Source organism: Malaclemys terrapin, chromosome 2 (assembly GCF_027887155.1).
Source record: "Malaclemys terrapin pileata isolate rMalTer1 chromosome 2, rMalTer1.hap1, whole genome shotgun sequence".
Taxonomy (NCBI): domain Eukaryota; kingdom Metazoa; phylum Chordata; order Testudines; family Emydidae; genus Malaclemys; species Malaclemys terrapin.
The window spans coordinates 82,541,633-82,563,323 of record NC_071506.1 but is presented as its reverse complement, the minus strand read 5'-3'; the positions used below and the strand labels follow the sequence as shown (position 1 = coordinate 82,563,323).

General features: G+C 43.3%; 1 protein-coding gene across 4 annotated transcripts in view; it reads left to right on the top strand.

Annotated features, from left to right (window-relative positions):
* Positions 1-6,104: 6,104 nt before the first annotated feature.
* ENOSF1 (enolase superfamily member 1) overlaps positions 6,105-21,691 on the top strand; it is a 28,255-nt gene continuing 12,668 nt past the window's right edge. For 2 of the 4 annotated variants that reach the window (XM_054017896.1, XM_054017895.1), the window contains exons 1-12: positions 6,105-6,253; positions 6,851-6,959; positions 12,304-12,419; positions 13,082-13,168; positions 14,365-14,391; positions 15,900-15,972; positions 16,195-16,233; positions 17,061-17,143; positions 18,041-18,075; positions 18,586-18,673; positions 19,671-19,805; positions 20,458-20,499. In XM_054017896.1, the coding sequence (XP_053873871.1) occupies positions 6,170-6,253; positions 6,851-6,959; positions 12,304-12,419; positions 13,082-13,168; positions 14,365-14,391; positions 15,900-15,972; positions 16,195-16,233; positions 17,061-17,143; positions 18,041-18,075; positions 18,586-18,673; positions 19,671-19,805; positions 20,458-20,499 (918 nt within the window). In that variant the 5' untranslated portion in view covers positions 6,105-6,169. The remainder of the gene's footprint in view (positions 6,254-6,850; positions 6,960-12,303; positions 12,420-13,081; positions 13,169-14,364; positions 14,392-15,899; positions 15,973-16,194; positions 16,234-17,060; positions 17,144-18,040; positions 18,076-18,585; positions 18,674-19,670; positions 19,806-20,457; positions 20,500-21,691) is intronic. The other 2 variants (XM_054017894.1, XM_054017893.1) reach the window with 2 other exon arrangements.

Here is a 21,691-nt window from a genome sequence, read left to right as displayed (position 1 = left end):
GCACAAACTGATGGGACCGCATAGTGTTGTAGGTGTGGGACGATTCACAGTGGCTGCGAAACTTTCGCATGCATAAGGGCACTTTCATGGAACTGTGTGACTTGCTTTCCCCTTCCCTGAAGCGCCAGAATATCAAGATGAGAGCAGCCCTCAGAGTTGAGAAGCAAGTGGCAATAGTCCTGTGGAAGCTTGCAACGCCAGATAGTCGGGAATCAATTTGGAATGGGCAAATCTACTGTGGGGGCTGCTGTGATGCAAGTAGCCAAAGCAATCACTGAGCTGCTGCTACCAAAGGTAGTGACTCTGGGAAATGTGCAGGTCATAGTGGATGGCTGTGCTGCAATAGGATTCCCTAACTGTGGTGGGGCGATAGAGGGAACCCATATCCCTATCTTGGCACCAGAGCAGCCAGTACATAAACCGCAAGGGGTACTTTTCAATGGTGCTGCAAGCACTGGTGGATCACAAGGGACGTTTCACCAACATCAACGTGGACTGGCCAGGAAGGGTTCATGACGCTCGCGTCTTCAGGAACACTAATCTGTTTAAACTGCTGCAGCAAGGAATTTACTTTCCAAACCAGAAAATAACTGTTGGGGATGTTGAAATGCCTATAGTTATCCTTGGGGACCCAGCCTATCCTTTAATGCCATGGCTTATAAAGCCATACACAGGCAGCCTGGATAGTAGTCAGGAGCTGTTCAACTACAGGCTGATCAAGTATAGAATGGTGGTAGAATGTGCATTTGGACATTTAAAGGGTTGCTGGTGCATGTTACTGACTTGCTCAGACCTCAGCCAAACCAATAGTCCCATTGTTATTGCTGCTTGCTGTGTGCGCCACAATCTCTGTGAAAGTAAGGGGGAGACCTTTATGGCAGGGTGGGAGGCTGAGGCAAATCGCCTGGCCGCTGATTACGCGCTACCAGACACCAGGGCAATTAGAAGAGCACCCCAGGAAGCGCTGTGCATCAGAGAAGCTTTGAAAACCAGTTTCACGACTGGCCAGGCTACGGTGTGAAAGTTCTGTTTGTTTCTCCTTGATGAAAATCTGCCCCCTTGATTGACTCATTCCCTGTAAGCAAACCACCCTCCCCATTTCAATCACAGCTTTCTTTCAAAGGAAATAGTCACTATCATTTAAAAATCATGTATTCTTTGTTACTTGATTATAAACATAGGGAGAGAACTGACAAGGTAGCCCGGGTGGGGTTTGGGAGGAAGATGGAGGGAAAGAAAAGGCCACTTCAAAAGTTCAAAATAATGACAGCCTTTTGCTTGGGCTGTCCACTGGGGTGGAATGGGCGGGTGCACAGAGCCTCCCCCTGCGTTCTTACACGTCTGGGTGAGGAGGCTATGGAACATGGTGAGGGTGGTTATAAAGGGGCTGCAGCGGCACTCTGTGATCCTGCTGTTGTTCCTGAAGCTCCACCAGATGCCAGAGCATGTCCGTTTGATCACGCAGCAACCCCAGTGTTGCAGCCTGCCACTTCTCATCTCAAGCGTCCCTCATGGCCTCACGTTCACTGGCATCTTTCCTGTACTTTGATACCGTGTCCTTCCACTCATTCAGATGAGCTCTTTCATCGTGGGTCGATTGCATGATCTCACTCTCCTGAGGATAACAGTGAGATAAAGAACGGATGTTGCTTGAATGCCAGCAAACACCAGGACCATACACTGCGAGGCTTTGTCATGCAATGATACCAGATTACTTGCTACTAGCATGGCGTGGTCAAGTGTCCTACCATGGAGAACGGAATAAGGCTGTACTGCCCAGAAACCTTCTGCAAAGGCTTTTGGAGTACCTCCAGGAGAGCTTCATGGAGATGTCCCTGGAGGATTTCTGCTCCACCTCCAGACACGTTAACAGACTTTTCCAGTAGCTGTACTGGCCGCGAATGCATCCCAAGTCCTCAGGGCAAATTAGTCATTAAAAAAACACTTGCTTTTAAACCATGTTTTATATTTACAAAGGTACACTCACCAGAGGTCCCTTCCATGGGCCTCATTGTCTGGGATAATGCCTTGGGAGGGTACTTCAGTCAGGCTGAGAAAAAGATCCTGGCTGTTGGGGAGAACAGAGTGCTGTGTGCTCTCAGCAAGCTCCTCCTCCTCTTCCCCGTCCACAGAATCCTCAGGCATGGCTGAGATTACCCCCTCCTCGGAATCCATGGAGAGAGGTGGGGTAGTGGGGGCCCCCCCCTAGAACTGCATGCAGCTCAGCGTAGAAGCGGCATGGCTGTGGCTCTGACCTGGACCTTCTGTTTACTACTTTGGTTTTCTGGTAGGCTTGTCTGAGCTCCTTAACTTTCACGCGGCACTGTAGTGAGTCCCTATTGTGGCCTCTCTCCATCATGCCCTTGGAGATTTTTTTCAAATGTTTTGGCATTTCGTCTTTTGGAACATAGTTCTGCTAGCACGGAATCCTCTCCCCATATAGCGATCAGATCCAGTATCTCCCGTATGGTCCATGCTGGTGCTCTTTCGATTCTCGGACTGCATGGTTACCTGTGCTGATGAGCTCTGCGTGGTCACCTGTGCTCTGCATGCTGGGCAAACAGGAAATGAAATTCAAAAGTTCGCGGGGCTTTTCTTGTCTACCTGGCCAGTGCATCCTAGTTCAGATCGCTGTCCAGAGCGGTCACAATGGTAAACTGTGGGATAGCTCCTAGAGGCCAATAGCGTCGAATTGCGGCCACACTAACCCTAATTTGAAATGGCAATGTTGATTTCAGCGCTACTCCCCTCGTCGGGGAGGAGTACAGAAATCGATTTTAAGAGCCCTTTATGTTGAAGTAAATGGCTTCGTTGTGTGGACAGGTCCAGGGTTAATTTGATTTAACGCTGCTAAATTCGAACTAAACTCATAGTGTAGACCAGGCCTAAGAGGAGCAAGGTCAGCCCTCTATTGCTGTCAGCAGAGCAATGTTTTTTTGTTTTTTTTATCCAAGTTGAGTCTGTACTGCACCTCTACTTTTCACTTTCAGTATGATTATCGTCATTTTTCATTTTAATGTTTTATTACTTCTATGTATCTTCATTGTTCTGTAATAAAGAATTTCAAGTGCCATAAATGGAGGTTTTCTTCTGCATTTCCATTTTAATTTAGTATTCAAGGTCCTGGATTTAAATCAAAAGTAGACATTTTATTGGAAATACTATTTCTTGTCCTCCTGAACAATCTATGGGGATTCCATGATGGCTTTCTTGGGTGCCTCATTATTTCCTGTACAACCATAATCGGGGGGAATTTTCAACCTTGAAGTACTTCAGGGCTGTCCATAAATTAAATAATGCATTAAGAGATGGGTGGGTCCTTAATTGTGTGTTTGTTTTAATATTACAAAGTAGTGGGTGGGTCTTGCAGATCCATAAAAAAAGTATTACATAATTTATGGATGGCGCGTTAAACATTTAGTATAGTCACGCAAGTGCCATAATTACCAGAAACACTGTGGTGAAAACATTACATTTAATCTTCTCAACACATTTGTCACGAAGACAGCTGTTTGCAGAAAGTGATTTATGAAGGCAAAGCCTGAATGACTGCTTGGCTGGGGTTAACATACAAATGAGTAGATTATTAGAAAGCGTAACGGATCCTGTAGAGCCATTGTCATTAAAATAGCCTCAGCACTCAAAGCCTTTACAGGCTGTTACTGAATTAAGTAATGTGGATACCATGTGCATGTGGTACTTACAAATAGATTGCATCCAAAGAAAATATCTAACATCAGGTTTAGTAGCAGAGGGTGATCTCTCCTCTTCTCCCTCCCTCCCCTACAGCTGGATCTGACAAACTGATTTCAGAAAATTGGTGAGTAAAGTCCAGACAAGATGATTAAATGTCTAGAATGATTGTCAAATGTCAAAAATGATTAAAGGTCTAGAAAACATGACCTATGAGGCAAGACTGAAAAAAATTGGTCTGATTAGTCTGGAGAAGAGAAGACTGAGAGGGGACATACGTTTTCAGGTACATAAAAAGTTGTTACCAAGTTTGAGCAGGGGGTTGGACTAGATCAGTGGGTCTCCAACTTTTTTACTAGCGACCCCTTTCACATCGCAAACCTCTGAGTGCGACCCTCCCTAATAAATTAAACACACTTTAATATATTTAACACCATTATAAATGCTGGAGGCAAGCGGGGTTTGGGGTGGAGGTTGACAGCTTGCAACCCCCCAGGTAATGACCTCATGAACCCCTGAGGGGTCCTGACCCCCCAGTTTGAGAACCCCTGGACTAGATGATCTCCAGAGGTCTCTTCCAATCCTGATATTCTATGAAGTAGGAGGGAGAAAAATTATTCTCCGTAGTCTGAGGATGGGACAAGAAGCAATGGGCTTAAATTGCAGCAAAGATGGTTTAAGTTGGACGTTAGGAAAAGCTTCCTGTCAGGGTAGTTAAGCACTGGAATAAATTAGCAAGGGAGGTTGTGGAATCTCCATCACTGGAAATTTTTCAGAGCAGGTTAGACAAACACCTGTCAGGAATAGTCTAGATCAGGGGGTCTCAAACTGGGGGTTGGGACCCCTCAGGGGGTCGTGAGGTTATTACATGGGAGGTTGTGAGCTGTCAGCCTCCACCCTAAACCCCACTTTGCCTCATTTATAATGGTGTTAAAAATATTAAGTGTTTTAAATTTATTGGGGGGGGGGGGGCTGGTCACACTGAGTCTTGCTATGTGAAAGGGATCACCAGTACAAAAGTTTGAGAACCACTGGTCTAGATAATACTTAGCCCTGCCATGAGTGCAGGGGACTGGACTATATGACTTCTTGAGGTCCCTTCCAGTCCTATGATTCTATGAAATCAGACCAGTAGTTATGTATCCTGCCTCTAACTGTGACCAGGTTCAGAGGAAGGGCAAGAAACCATATATCAGAAATTTGCCATTCATTGTAATTTGGTTCCTCAGGAAACAGTCTCATAAACGGCTAGTCCTTGTATTGCCAAGCCCAAACATTCAAAAATGAGTCCGCCTCCTCCCCACCCCCAAAATAAACAGACTCTTTAAATAGTATCTTTTGGGTGCTTTTGATTTGCTTTCTGGTTGTCTAACCTTTAGGGCACACTTAGGTCACATTTTTTAAACTTTTCTCCACAATCACGAAAGCTCCTATGACTGCAGCAGCAGGGGCATTAAGAAAAACACTATAAAATTATGTTCACTTAACTTATGTCAGCATCGAGCTGCCATAGTTATTAATTCACATGTGAACGTGCACACTTCACTCCTTGTGTCAGCAGTGCACGTCCTCACCAGGACTGCTTGTATTGATTTTAGTCTCAGTGTGAGGCTTTGTGGGACAGCTCCAGGAGACCAGTTACAGTCAAGGTAAGCAACACAGTGTCTAAATGGACATTGTGCTGTCCTAATTATATTAAGCGTGATTCTATGCTGTTTGGGGAGGTAGTGTTACTAACCAGCACAGAGAGGCATTTACATTGGTGGAAGCCAAATTTAATTGAAGACACATACACAGCTAGGTCGATGCAAGGCAGCTTACATCAACCTAACCATGTACTGTAGCGTAGACCAGGCCTATCAATAATCACACAATACATCTGCAAGCGTTAGCAACATATACAATGTTTTTTTTAAAAAGGGACATGCAACAACCCCTGCTTTGTTAAAATTTGCTAAAATAAAGCAGGTTTGCTCTGCTGTGCAATTTGGGGAAAGGTCCCTAGGCCCAATCTCTGGGTCCAAACATCTCGGATTTGGATTTGGAACGGGCTTTGGGCTGAATCCCCCCCGCTGACCAGCGTTTTCAGACCAAGCCAAACCAAAGCTCTGGAGTCCCAGTTCTGTGACGGTTTAGATTCCGACCACAACTTTGGAATGTACCAATATCCGTTTAATAGGCGACCAGGCAGGGGAGCAGCCCTCAGCAGCTACTGCTGCATCCTTCCAGCCGGGGAGTCCGCTCGCCCCAAACGCTTCTTCCTGTCTCCGTATTCCGCGGCGTTGCAGAACTCCTGGTCTCCACGTTCTAGAACGCCCCGAGCGGCCAATCACACCTCCAGTGTCCGAGGTGCCGCGCACCAATCAGCGTTGAGAGTGGCCGGCGGGGCGGTGGGAGCAGCTCTCGCTGGCGAGTTACTTCCTCGCGCGGCTGCCGTGGTCGCGGGAGGAGGCTGGCTGGGCCCGGGGCTCGCGCCATGGTGCGGGGCAGGATCACCGGGCTGGCGGTGAGCGACGTTCGCTTCCCCACCTCCCTGGGGCACCATGGCTCCGATGCTATGGTAAGCGCTGCGGCCGGCTCCCTAGGGCTGAGCCAGCGGTGGCAGAGCTGGGACTCGCTCTCCGGCGCTGCAGTAGCCCCAGGCCCGCTGAGCAGCGGCTGCCCCAGGCCCCTCCACAGCACCAGCAGGTCCGCGGGGCTCAACAAGCCGATCTGCTGCAGCGCCGGCCCGCAGGGCTAGACTGTGCGCAGCCAAGCTCGCTGATATGGGGATACTGCGTTAAACAGGGCAAGGGGACTTGGGGCTAGAGCCAGAGGCTGTAACTGGCACCCCCACAGCTAAGCGGAGACGGCCACCCCCTGAGCCTGGAGTGTAAATCTTTTCGGTTCACTCAGATCAAATGCTAGTGATACAATCTATCCGCTTCTCCCTGTAATGATTCTCACTGTTCAGTGAGATGACTTACCTTAGTCCCACAGACCTAGACTTTTATATTTATTTTGCCACAAATCTTAAATTACCTCGATTGCTGCCCTCTTCGCCAGTGCTTTTTGTTGCTCTAAGAGGTATGTGACCTATGGTGGGTGAATCCCTGTCAAGCCTCCTTTGTCAGGTTCTTGCTCTGCTATTGGGTGTTGTTTTTGGTCTTTAATTTAGCACCCGGACCCTGACTATTCTGCTGCCTATGTTGTAATAGAAACAGATGCCCGTGATGGACTCAAAGGTTATGGATTAACATTTACTTTGGGTAAAGGCACAGAAGTTGGTAAGTTTTTATCCTGTCCCTGAACACAAATGGGCCCCAAGTCACACTAAAAGCATTGGGTTCAATGGCTAATACAGTTTCTCAGTTTTTGAAAATGAAATACGGAACCATTTTACCATCACTGAATTTAAAAAAAAAAAAAAAAAAGCCATAGGTCTTGGGGCAGCTTATAGGGTTGTAGAGGCTATTAAGCACTCTTCTTGATTTTTGTCCCAATACATCACTTATTGAGTAGCTCTTCTGCCAAATCCCTTTATAACCTCCCCTAAAAGAGTTTGTTACAAAAAAGTTGTAATCCTGGCTGCAGTTGTCAGACTTGCAGGTTGCTTGATTCTAAACTTGCCGATATCTTGTAAATGCTTTAAGCTTTTAACAGCCTTTGCTTGCTTGCTTCCCCTCCTTCCCCCACCTCCAACTTCCCCCATACAGAAACAGAAAACAGGACTGACTGTTTTGAAATTGCCATTGCCATGCAATTTTTTACCATGCATTACTGCTCTTTCTGGTCATTGGTGTAACAACCATTTTGAGGAGCTGGAGGAAGATGTGAACAGTGAGGGCATCAGTGAGAACATTCACAGAATAGTAAAAAGTTGCAGGGGGAAAATATGTTTTCCCTCTACCCCCTTCCCTCCTCAGTAGTTGTACTAGTTCAAATAACCTCTCATGCTGCTAAGTCCCTCATTAGCCATGTAGACTTACTTGAGTAGTATCAATGATTTATAATTAATACAACATTTGCTTTCTGAAAATTAGGTCCTGATTCTGCAGAGAACTGTGTGAACAAATCCCTGCACCCACACAGCGCCATTGACTTAGCCCCCTTGCCCCATTTGTCCACCTGTTCTGCTCTCTTTGCAGAATCAAGGCCATTGATGGTGAAGGCATGGAGCATGCCTCTTTTTTAATCTGTAAAACACCTGCACACTTTTTGGGTGCATTGCATAAGTTGCCAAAATAATAATGGCTGGATTTGAGGTGTCTCTGCTGTGTATAAATGTCCATAGACATTTGCAGATATGAGCCTTCAGATTACTTGAGTTGAGAAGTTATTGCACTAATTAACTGTGAAGGGTCAAGAAATCTTTGTATGCCCTATCTGATATAGTCGGTACAATTAAGTTATTTTTAATCTTCTATAAGAAGAGTGACAATTAAATGCCTCTTGCGCTTAAATGTCTGCAGCGTCGTCGTAGCCATGTTGGGCCAAGGATATGAGCAGGTGAGGTAATATTGGACCAACTCCTGTTGGTGAGAGAGACAAACTTTTTACACAACCCTAGTGTAGAATGGATGGGCTGTCAGCCTTTTATCACTGTGTCATGTAATCCCTCCAGGAGCAGGTCTCATTGATCTGATGTTTAAAGTGCTGGGAGCCTGTCTACAGTAAGGCTGCCACCATTGTGAACAGTGAGAAAGTTTTAGAAAATTTCCCTGCTATAGAGAGGGGCTTAGGCTCTTCATCCATCCTAGTAATTTAAAGTTTAAATGTTAGTCTCCAAGACCTCTCCATTGCCTTAGATGTTTGATGGGTGATCCTTAGAGACGTGTCTACATCCTTATGCATTACACAAGGGCTTCATCTTGCAAAGTGCTGAACACTCTGGTTCCGCTCCAGAAATGCACATAAGCACCCGAGTAGCCCAATTGAAGTTGAGGGAACCACTCAAAGTTAAGCACGTTCTTAAGTGCTTAGCTGGATTGGGGCCAGAGTGCTCAGCATCTTTCAAGAACAAGTCCATATTCTCAGAAATCAATAGCATTTTCACTCAGTGAAGTGAGCACAGTATGAAAATCCATGTCCCCTAAGTGTTCACCAGGTTTCAGGCCTAAGCAGTTTCTCTTTTATATAGAAGACGTATTGCAGCAAGGCACAGCTGAGATCACATTCTAGATATCTGTGACGGTCCACACCCCTAAGGTTATGAGCGGCGTGGACTATCCACCACCGTCCATAAAATAGCCCTTCAGTCCAGGGCAGTGGGGCCTAGCGGCCACAGTCTATGGCATCCTCTTTACTTCAAGGAGATGCGGCCTGACGGCAGGAGTCTATAACACAGCCCTTGGCTACAGGGCAGTGGGGCCTACCAGCCAGAGTCCAGAAAGCAACCCTCAGGTGGAGGGTAGCATGGCCTAGCAGCCAGAGTCTTTATCATTGGGGTGCGACAGCCCCAGTAGGGGGGCCCTGACCCGGGGCCCTCACAGTAGCATAGTTGTTTGCCACCAACTCAGCAGGGGGCTCCGACCAAAACACACTGAGTTTCCCCAGGGGGAGGGAGGGGAAGGGGAAGGTACCACTCTGTCACACTCCCGGGGTCACTTCCTACCAGTCTCTCCATTGGGGTCTCCCAGGAGTCATCAGGTCCTTGGTACTCAGCGGCTTCAGTTGTCTCCTGGGTCTCCTCCAATCGCTGGCGGGCCGTGGACAGCGTCTCTTCCCGGTGCAGTCAGCAGCGGTGGCTGGTCCGCCACAGGAGCTCCCCTGGCAGGCCTTCTACAGGCTCCAGCCCAGAATGAGCTGGTCTCCCTCCCTTTATACTCCTGTAGCACTTGGAGCATGCCCAGTCTGCCTGGGGAGGCGGGACTTCCGCTGCCAGTCCCTGGGGCTTAACTCCTTCCGGGTTAAGGCGGGGTAGTCTGGCCCCGCCACAACATCCTTGAAGTGATGAGGTCTAGCAAACACAAAATGACTGGGTTTCTCGCACAGTGATACTTGCTTCACTCTAATAGCAGCTTTGCCTTCTCTTGCTCACAGAGAATGTTCCTTTGCAGCCATAACACTCTCTTTATAAGGGTGGAATGAAATCGTGAAAGGGTAAGGAAGGCTGTGGGCTTGCTCTAGGTCAGTGCTTTTCAACCTGTGGTCCGTGACCCCTGGGGGTCTGCAGACTAAGACTGCCAAAGGGGTCTGCACCTCCATTTGACATTTTTTAGGGTCTGCAAATGAAAAAAGGTTGAAAACCACTGCTCGAAGTGAAATGATCTGAACTGTGTAGCTCAGTCTTCTGCCTATCCGTTTTATATTATTATTATTATGGCTCTAGGGAGAAAATATTTAGAGAAAGAAAACATAGGTGTCATTAGTATTGACAAGAAAAGGGAAGAAAGGATAGGTTTAAATGGATGCTTAGGGCTTGATCTGTGTGTATTTATTTACGCATTTATCTTTGCAAAATCACCCCCTGCTCTTCTGTACGTTCAAGATGCATCTAGTTACACATGTCCATAGCTAATTGAAGGCTCAGACTCTTAAATAGATAGGACCCAGGTTCTCAACTTTGCTCTACATCTCCAGGGGCACATCTGCACTGCGCGCATCCCCTATCTGGTCAGAAGCTAGCATCAGTTTGGAAGCATTGTGCATGCAAATCCTGTAATGCGTTAATCACTACATACTGCCTGATGATTTGGGGGAGGAAGTTTACAATCCAGGACCAAACCTGTATCTTTCCAGAGTCATTCTGAACAATTGTAAGACTTGTGCCTTTACAAAGTAGTAATGTAGCCATTGCACACCACTTTTTCTTAGAAAATTACTAAGTAGGTCTCTAAGCAATTCTTCATAAGAGCTTTATTGCCTGGAAACCTTCCAACTAAGAGCATTGTCAGATCACAATATGACAGTCACAAAATCATAATCCATGAAAACCTTGCCACTCGAGTATAGTGACAGTACTAAATATGTTACAAACTCTAAAGAATCATCCTCATGGAGGTGATACCTACATCAGATTATGTTGTCTTTCCCTTTTTATAGCCATATTTATAAAAACTTTTTTGCCTTTTAAAGAGTAAATGGAAAATTTTAAAAAATGATCATTGAATGCATAAAGAAGACATCACTATCTAATATTCACAACTGATAGTCTTCTCCATCAGAACAGCAGGGGTTTTTTGGTCTGTATAATGGCAAAATAATTTCTAAATATTCCGGTGTACTGTACATAATCACACTTTCCATGATAAAGGGATCTGTTCCTGGTTCGAGAGTCATGCCATTGCCTTCAATAAGACCTTCAATGAAGATATGGTCCTTTTTGCGTACTTTGGACCTGGTATGGCAAGGTGCTGAGCACTGACAATCTCCACTCTCCCCGAAGTTCATGAGAGTTGAGGGTGTTTGGTACTACCTATCTGAGCACCTCCCAGTCTTTATCCTCACCCTCTGAGAAAGGGAAATATTATTTCCCCATTTTACAGAAGGACAACTGAGGCACAGAAAGGTCACCAAAGACTTGCCTAAGGTCACCAAAGCCTGTGATGGAGCAGGGACTTGAACCCACCCATCCCAAATCTCAAGCTAATGCCTTAAATAGGCATACCTAACAGGATTGGGCCCAAGGTCTCCTGGGTAGTTTGCTGCTCTCTCTCTCTTTTATTTCTTCTTCTGTGTCAGAAAATGATGGTTGAATGATGCTAAAACTCCTGACATGTCCGCTCCTTTCTGTGATTGCCTCCATCCCATCCAGCCTGCTAGACAACAGTGGTGTATAAGATACTTTCTTGATTTGCTAGTGTTTTGCTCTAACAAAAACCTCTGCTGGAGCTTGTGTTGAAATCAGTAGTGGTAGATTTTAGGGGAGTTAACACAACTGGATCACAACTATTATATTATAGCCAGAAAAACAAAATCCCTTATGAGGAAATGAGAAATTTAACATGGCTGTAAGTACCATATATACTGCATGAGATGCAACAGATCCTGTGGGCGAGGTCTATCAAATCTTCTCCCAGCATTTTAGGGAAACTTCTGTATTTACTAGTGCTCATGATAGCATAACATTGCCCTCTCTGACCACTACTGTGGTGTGTGCCTGAGGATTACATTGGCAGCAAGATCTTTCTCTGGGGTGAAAGGTAGAGTGCAAGTGACTTTTCATCTTCAAACACCTTTCAGTTATTAACTAATTGAGCCTTACAACCTCTCTTGGTGGTAGGTATTATCTTTCCCAGAGGATAAATAGGGAAACATGAGATGCAGAGACGTTATGTGGCTTATCTGAGGCCACACAAACTGAATCATTGGCAGAGCCAATGTTACATGTCAAGTGTTCCTGGCTCCCAGTTACATATTCAATCTGCTAGACCAAGCCCCTCTCAGAAAAGCAGTGGTGCTGGAACAATTAGCATAGTGGGGTGCTGAGATCCATTGAACCAAACTGTAAACCCTGTATATGATGGAAACCACTTCAAGCCGGGGGGTGTGGCAGCATGCCTAGGTCCAACACCTATACAGAAAAGGTGAAATTCTAAAATGTTGGTCGAACAATAGAACTAGTGATCTAGTGATTTTGTTCCAGTCACTGTGTGGTATTAAAACACTAAATTCTGGTGTGTTTTGCAGTTGTTTGTGCAGTTAATGCTCTCTCCATTCACGTGGTTAATAAAGACCTTGAAGAAATTGTCAGCGATTTTAGAGGATTCTACAGGCAGCTCACCAGTGACGGACAGCTCCGATGGGTAAGGGCTATCTTATGGAGTGTTGTTGTGAAGTGGATGGCAACAAATATGAATGTGAACCCACTGTAAGGACACATGTACAGGTAAAAGTATTTTTAGATAAGAATCTCTGTGCAGTTATGGGGGGAGAGAGAAAATTTCTGTTTCACAACCAGGGCCCTAACATTGCAATAGGATCTGCACAGAGAACCCATCCAGAGCCCTGTTGTTTTCAAGGGAGCTTTAGACAAATGCAAGTATCCACCCACATAGATCCAATAGCAGAAGTGGGGCCTGAGGTCCAGATTCTTTGTTTCCCTGTGTTTAGAGCCCAAAAGCTGTCTTTTACCTGTTCTTTTTCCCCCTTTTTTTTGACTTGCAAGTGTTCACGAAATATTATTTCTATTCAGGGTCTAGTATTCTTGGAAATAGAAAACTCAGCGGGTATTAAGAGGAACGTGAGATCAATATAGCCATTGTAGTAATCTCACAATGCACTTAATACACACCGACTTCAGATTGTTCTCAGTTTCTAATGAATAGGGGTTTATCTTTTTAATTCCGGTGGTTTTTCCTTTGTTGTGTTTTCCAGATGTATAAATTTGCTAATGGTCATTAACTAGAAATGAAGACATGAAAGAATGCTAAACCATTATAGGTAACTGTATGATTTTTTTCAACAGATTGGTCCTGAGAAAGGTGCTGTGCATTTGGCTACAGCTGCTGTTCTGAATGCCGTGTGGGATTTGTGGGCTAAGCAGGAGGGAAAGGTGACGTATTTAGAGCACATGGACAAAAAATGTCCCTGTATTTGTTAAATTAGAGAGTCCTGCTCCTGATATACTTTTTGTAGATTTAGGTCCTGGTCCTAAGTTCATGGACACACACCACTGAGTTCATTGGGGCTATTCATTTTGTAGGACTGAGGCTTTGGTAGCTGACACTTATACACCAGTTACCAGTAGAGCTAGTCGTGGGGGAAAATCTTCAGCAACTTTTTTTGTTTGAATTTTGACCAATGATGACATCTTTACAAAAACTTTTGACCAGCTCTGCTTAATAACTAATTTTTTCTTGACTTTTCTCTCTTCTTCTTCTTCCTTTGCAGACTGTTCGTAAAGTTATGAATTCCTTGTAACCACTTCCATGTCTAATATGATCTTGTAAGCTGTTTGGAGCAAGGATCATATATTTCTATCTGAGGCATGTAGCATGGTCTTAAACGCTGTAAAGTAAATAACTAGGGCTTTGTTGTGTTTGTACAGCACCTAGCACAATGGGGTCTTGGTCTGTGACTAGGGCTCTTAGATGCCACCACAATAGAAGTAGTAAATAATAATAGTACTATACTAGTAAATCATTGCTATTATCTTAAGTTGGTCCAGTAAAAGATATAACCTCACTCACCTTGTCTCTCTAATATTCTAGGACCGAGACAGCTAGGACAACACTGCAAACAATTGTCTTATAGAGTTATTCTGATACCCTTTCCTAGGAGAGAAAAAGTAATGGGCACCTTTTTACTTGTCAGCATCCAGGAGTGTGACACAGTCCCAACATAAGGGGCATAAGAAAAGTAATGTCACAGAAATCTTAAAGTAGAAAGGATCAATTTCTTCAGCATAAACAACATTTCCAGTAGTAGTGTCACGTCAGCATTTCAAGTCTGACTAATTTAACATAATAAAAGTGAGTTTACACCAGCTATTTGTGGGCCAGGATCCGTATCCTGGCCATAATGAGGCAGAGCTGAGAGAGATGTTCCTGTTAAAGTAATTCAATCTGAGGCCTGACATCTTGAATCGCCTGTCTTGATTTGAGAACCACATCAGCCAGATGCATTTGGCATCAAGTGTAAATGTTTTCCACACTTACTTTTTGTCACTTCAAGATACAACTAGCACCTGTATGCTGCTTCTATATCATCTCCATCCATTTCATGTCATTTAATCGTTTTGTTTTGTAGCCTCTGTGGAAGTTACTAGTTGACATGGTAAGAAAATCTTCTTCTATGTGGGCTAATGTTACCACTGTTCCACACTGATGTTTTTGATGCATTAGAAGAGTAAAAATTTGAGGCAGTATCTACGCTAAAATTACCTCTATGGCCATGTAGCTCATTCCAAGGCCCTAGAAACCAGAGGGTTCTGCGAGCTGTGGATGTGACATTTTGTTCTGGAGGGCTCTTCTCCTTCCAAAGTGTCTGTTTCTGGCCCCACACAGCTGTGCAAATTGGCCCCTTTAGTGGGAGCACTGTTACAGACTCTAACCTGTCCAGCTACAATACCGTATATGGCAACTGGAACTCATCTATACCGATACCAGTAAATTATTTTTTTAAAATGCTGACCTAAAGACCCTAATCCTTATGATTCGGCTGAGGAGCTGTGTTTTTATGCCAAGACAAATGTAGTGATTCGATTGTTTGGGTTTGATTGGTTTTTATATTAGCAAGTAATTATTTTTTTTTGGGGGGGGGGGGAATAAGATTATGGAATAGTTATTATAGTTTAGCAAATACTCAGATCTCGTTGGCCTCCACTTTCAAAAGTCACAAGTCATTTTGGATGCTTCCATTTTTTGGGTGCTTGACTTTGAGATACATTCACAACATGGTGAGCACTCGCCTTCTGGAAATCAGACCCCAATAAGGAGTCTCAACATTGGACACCAAAAGCAAGTACCCAGAATCACTAGTCACTTCTGAAAATACAGGCCTCTGCATACAATAATAAAGATTGATGTATTTACAGAAAGTAAAAGTCCAATCTCTTGATCCATTAGTAGCAGATTTTATATTCAGATATTAAGCATGTGCATAAATCGTTGCAGGATTGGAAATGTAATGTTTTTTTTAAATGAAATCTTTATTTTTTTTAAAAGCCTAAAGAATCTCATGTTTTCAGTCTCTTCTCTGCAACCTGTTAATATTGAATCATTTTTCAGTTTAAAATGTATTTTGAATTGGGTTTTTCTCAGACTATTTCAGTGAATTACTTTCAGACCTCTCTTTTGATAAATACTCTCTTGGGACAAATTTTCAAAGGAGCCAAAAAGCAGCCTCTGATGCTGAGTGAACTGCCGTTTCTGTGTGAAGATTATAGTATGTACAGATTTGCACACTTGGAGCATTCTAAATGGATTAGTAATTTTTTTTTAATGTTTGTTAATCAATTACACCCTGATCTTGCAAATATTTTTGTACATGCTTAACATTAAGTGTGTGAGTGGCACCATTGAGTTAAATGGGATTACTCACATGCTTAAAGTTAAGCACATACCTAAATATTTGTTGGATTAGAACCTTAAAGTTTGCCAGAGTCAGTTAATCAGTTTGACTTTAGAATTGGTGAATCCACTCACAGTACTGTCTGTGACAGGGAGAAGGCTGATAGATGGCTCATACGGCAGATGTATATGTTACCTTAGTATTGCCTTTTTGTAATCATGTAATTTTATTATTCTTTGCTGTTTGTTTTACATTAAATATTTTGTTAACAGGACCCAAAGCAGTTGTTATCCTGCATAGATTTCAGGTATATTACTGATGCACTAACAGAAGAAGAAGCTTGTGGTAAGTCGTCCTTCTGTCAAGACAGATCCCCTTACTCCTTGAGCTGCTTTTGATTTCAGTGGGACTACTCGAGCAGTAGGGCATTACTCTTTGTAAGTAAACAGAGCAGAATCTTGTTTTATGAAAACAGCAGTGTGTGGTGGTAGGATCTGGAGATGTGGAGGAATTGAACTTTGGTTAATGCAATAATCTCTCCTCTTTTTCTCCCCCACCCCCATGCAGAAATACTTCAAAATGGCCTACTTGGGAAGAAGGAAAGAGGTAAGTTTAAACCAAGTTTACTTTCACTGTCTTGTAGGAGAATAAAGGACTGAACACACCACATGATTGATGTGGCACTGTGCATCCCAGAGTGTCCTAGTCACTGGGAAGTGGAATGTAACAATTGAGGCTCTCGTGCGAGGTTGAATGCATTGTGTGATGTCTCCTCCTTATGAGTCATTGGGGAGGTGGTAGGTGTACATATAGAGAGGGCTTGTGCTGTCTTGGGCCTGGTCTACACTGCGGGGGGGGGGAATCGACCTAAGATACGCAACTTCAGCTACAAGAATAACGTAGCTGAAGTCAACATATCTTAGATCGATTTACCTCCCATCCTCACGGCGCGGGATCGACTGCCGCTGCTCCCCCATTGACTTCGCTTCCGCCTCTCGCCGCGGTGGAGTTCCGGAGTCGACGGCAGAGCGATTGGGGATCGATTTATCGCATCTACACTAGACGCGATAAATCGATCCCTAATAGATCGATCGCTACCCGCCGATCCGGCGGGTAGTGAAGACATGCCCTTGGTGGCCATTTGCTTTGGAACCCTTCAGTGAATGTTTGTGTCAGTCACAATGGCATGGAGACGGTGCTGGTTACACCCTAAAGGTATTTTTTGAGCTGAAGCTCCCCCACATTTTGGAAAGAAGGAGAGGATAGGGCGGGTTTTTCTCAGCAAATTTCATCTACCCTGGTTAAAATGAGATTTATTTTTAAACTCCTTTCATTTCCATGAGTAACAGCTTATCTAAAACTACCATACAAACTAATCATCTGTTAAAGAGAAAACAGCATATGTTCATTGGTGACATTCTTTGGTTTTGTAGAAGAGCAAATGTTAAAGCATGGATACCCTGCTTACACCACGTCTTGTGCCTGGCTGGGCTACCCGGACCAGCAGTTAAAACAGGTTTGAGTCTTCAACATTAGATTACAGAAGTAAGATTTTAAACATTTCTATTCAGTGGGGAATGCCAACAGGTGACGATTCAACACTAGGGGTTGCTTAGTTTTGGGCTCAGAGCAAAGTGAAACAATTAAGCACTGCATATGTAGGAGGGGGTGTATGTGAAAGCTGGCCCTGTTCTGTGGGCCTAGTCGTTCATTCGCTTTTGTGTTAGCCACAATGTGAAGAGTTTTAAGGCCTTGTCTACCTTGGGGTTTTAGGTGTAGCTGTTGGGGATAACCATGGACCACTGCAAGCCAGTTTACACTGCTGTATTGTGTATAACTATCAGACTGCACTTGTGCAGCTATGTTATTGCAGACAAAGGGCTTTGTCTACATGGTGATGCTCAGGAAAGTGAAGTTGAATTAACAAAAGGTGTGAAGTTAAAGCGCATTAGACCCCTGTGTGGACACTCTCCTTCGGAAGTAAAGTGGCCTTATTTTGCTGTAGCTAAATCCTCCTTCAAAGTGAAATATCATGAAGGCTCTTCACAGCTCTGGGATCTGAGGTCTGGTTAATACAATACATGTTTATCAACTGGTTTAGTTTTTGGAAAAGTTCAGCTTTCTGTGAATCTGGAAATAGCATTGTTAGATCATAGAACTGTCATGCATAGTACATGGAAATAAAAAAATGCATCAAGTATTTCTTTACATAGATTGAGGAGTTTGGATCCTACATTTCAGCTGGATGTTATTCATACCTCTGCTCTCAGTTACTGTCTGCTCTACACTTTTATGTCAATAAAGAAGTGGCTAGAAAGTTCATCCTGGGTTAGACAGCCTGTAAAAAAATACTAGTCTAGATATTGAGTGGTGTAGCTACTTGGAGATATAATAGATGTAATTTTCTCTGCAGCTATGCACGGAGGCATTGAAGGATGGCTGGACAAGGTATAGTAAACAACTGTCTCATATGCTGAACTTTTCTGTTTAATGATTAGTAGCAAGTAGAAAGATACTATTGAGATCAGTCCTGATTTGGCACAGAGACAGACTAGACGGATGACCCTATAGGTCTTTTCAATCTCTACATTCTGAGAAGAGATGTCTTTGCTTCTGATTTTTTTTTTTAAATACTTTCCCTTTTTGCTATTCCATAACATACCATTACAGTAGGTATCTAAGTAAATGTATGGCAAAATAAGCTATCCTCCTGGCAAGCTAGTAGCTAACAAAGGTAACTGCTTTCCTGTTGATTCATGGGAAAGTATTTGTTGTCTTTTTTGTTAAGCTAGGATGAAGGGTGCTGGAAAAGGGACAGATGTGATAAGAAAATATTGACCATAAAACACTGACTCTGGTGTTTTGTAAATTTGAGTTTACAGTTTCTCATAGAGGAAAGTTATCACTGCTACATTAATCATGATGAAGTGACCTACATTTTATTATAAATGTGTCTAGGTTCAAAGTAAAGGTTGGTGCCAATCTGCCGGATGACATTCGTAGATGCAGACTTATAAGAGAAATGATTGGCCCTGACAAGACATTGGTGAATATTTTTGAATGACTACACTATTAAGTAATTTTAAATATAAAACGGCTGTCTATTCGTGTAGATATTGGTATGAGTTGAGATTACATGGCATTCTTGAAAGGCACAGGTGGGCTGTGAAGTTTTTATAGCATGTTGGCGGAGCCTCAGAAAGAAAAAGGTTGAGAACCACTGCCACAGAGGAAAGTGAGGACATGAGGCACCCAAACTACAACTCCTGTTAGGCACTGTAGCAGCATTTCCACATCAAAATTTTTGGTTTTCAGATGTTCAGTTTTCAACACAAAATCAAAACTTTCCATAGAGAAAACACACCTTTTGTGAACATATTTTTAGTCAAAAACCCAATTTTCTGACCACCCCTCTGCCCCCCCCCCCCCCAAAAAAAAAAAAACCCAACCCAGTTCTGTTGAACAATTTCAACCATCCCGTTTCCAGAGTGCTTAACTCACTTGCTATATAGGAATTGTTTTGCCTGATACTGAAACAGTCACTTCTGGAGTTCCTTGTGGCACCTCTTTAATGGTGTGCAAGAACACTAAGCAGAAGTTCAGGAGAGAAGTTGTCAATATCATATTCATTTGAAACCTGGTGGGGAAATTCAGAAAAGCAGAATACAACTACCTCAGTTGGAATAAGGGTTTGAGACCAAATCTGTGACCTTTACTTTTAACGATTACAGCACACCAGGGCCTTTGATTTAATGTGTCATCTCAAAGCAGCATTTCCAGCAAAGCATAATTTGGATTTCCACCTGGAGTTCATCTTTTAGGCTATTAGTTTATCCTTACCTTTATTGAGTCTAGAAATTGTAGAACATGTGCTATGTAATGTCATATGATGTTTTAAAGATCAGAAAACAGCAGTGATCTACACTGTCTGAATTTCCTTTTTTCATTAATTTATAGCAACATTATGGTTATTTTTTTAACAATTTCATATTCATAAAAATTCAGTAGTCATATAAGTGAATTTTCTTTGTAATTACTCTCAGATGCTGGATGCTAACCAACGATGGGAAGTGAAGGAAGCAATAGAGTGGGTCACTAAATTAGCTGAATTTAAACCATTATGGATTGAGGAGCCAACTTCTCCTGATGATATTCTTGGACATGCAGCCATTTCTAAGGTTGAAGTGTTTGTTTTTCATTTCAGTAATGACTTAGTGACTACACACCAGAGAGCAGTAGGGATTCATTTATTGACTCTGCTGTTTGGAATGTTCAAAGTTCAGGCTGAAACAGCTGTCAAAAGTCATTAAAGGTGTTTGCTACAAGATCCCGGGCACATCCTGTATTTGTATTCCATTACACTTAAACGAAAAGCATGGTCCAAAGATTATATAAAAGGCCATGAGACTGTCATGCTTGCACAAGAAAAGCAATCAGTATTTTCCCTGAAACGTGTATGTATCTTTCTTTTAACATGTGTGGATTGGTGTTTCAGTAAAGTTGAGTAATACTAGCCCAGGATATGTGCTCATAATGTGATATAGCTAATAGTAATGCTAGAGCCCGAGATGTTTATCCCTTTATGGTAGCACACACCCTCTTACATAAGTCTTCACATATTATTGGAGCAGAAAAAAGCTGTATAAAATGCACTAACAAAAAATGACACTACACTTATTCTTTTCCAAATGCATAGTAAGTAACGAGCATTACACTTTGTTAGCTGTTCTACCCCCTGTCCCCTCGTTCTGGTGAAAAGCTGTATTTGGGAATTACAGATTAGAAGTGAGTCCTTTGTTCGTTTTGTTTATTTATTCTTTATTTTTGTAGGCCTTGGCACCATTAGGAATTGGTGTGGCAACAGGAGAACAAGTAAGTGGGTGTCTAATTGTTTTTTCATTCAGTCTTTTATTTAATGTAGTGTCTGTGACTTTCGAGAATTTGTGCCAAAGTTCACCCTGATTTCTCACTTGGGAATTAAATAACGTGACTTAAAACAGCCTTGGATTTATTTCACATAATTTAAGATCAACTAATACTTTTGATAGGTATTCTCTTTCCCCACCCCTATTTGTTTGGACAATCTGGGAAGATTTTGTTGTGATGAATCTGTTATGATGGTTTGAACAGGGATCTACCATTTCTCAGTTGAGTGCCCTAACCATTGGCCTATGAAACATCCTGATGGAGGGCTCCCTCAGTGTCTGCTGTTGAAGTTCCCCTGCTTTAATTGAGTCTTAATTCGCCCAGAGAAGGAGTTACAATGACTCTATAGCCTTGGGGTAAGAGGGCTCACTGGAGAGGTGGCAGATGACCATTCAAATGCCTTCTCCCCTGCAGGTGGAGGGGAGACTTGAACCTGGGTCTCCCACATCCTGAGTGAGTACCCTAATAACTATACTACAGGCTGGTTATCCTCCTTTGCCCTCTTGTTGTTTTTGTGTGAACTTGCCTCACTTGAGGCACCCAGGTGCCTATCTCCCACCTGAGCCCCAGAGGAATTCACAAACTGGGGAAGATAAACATTCAGCCCTGTAAGTCACATGCTGGGGATCTGATCTGGTAGGTATCAGGCCCTGCAGGCAACAATGAACATGCAGAGAGGCAATAACATAGGTGTCTAGGGAACTCTTTAGTGTAAAAACTCAGGCACTGAGTGAATTTAGGTGCCTACAGGGTTCAGCAGCAGCCGGGCAAGAGTTTTATGGATCCTAGTTGGGCCTAAAGTTGGCACCTAAATACCTTTATGGATCCCTCCCTTAGCTTCTTGCCAGCACTAGTTCCAAAAGACAGTGACAGAAGTAGGATGACCGTATTTCCCTATGTTGAATATGGGACACCTGGTAAAATGGCTTGTATTCAAGCGAGTTCAGTGGTAATCAATCAGAACTATGCAGTACGAACATCAAGTTGACTGAGCCCCGTTAAAAGAAATACTGAGTAGTTGGATTCTTTTTATTGACCTTCTGATCTTTAAGGCTGTAGGGTTCACAAAGGGAGAAACACACACACACACACACACACACACACGACCTACCCAACCCTCACTGTCCGCTGCTCTCCA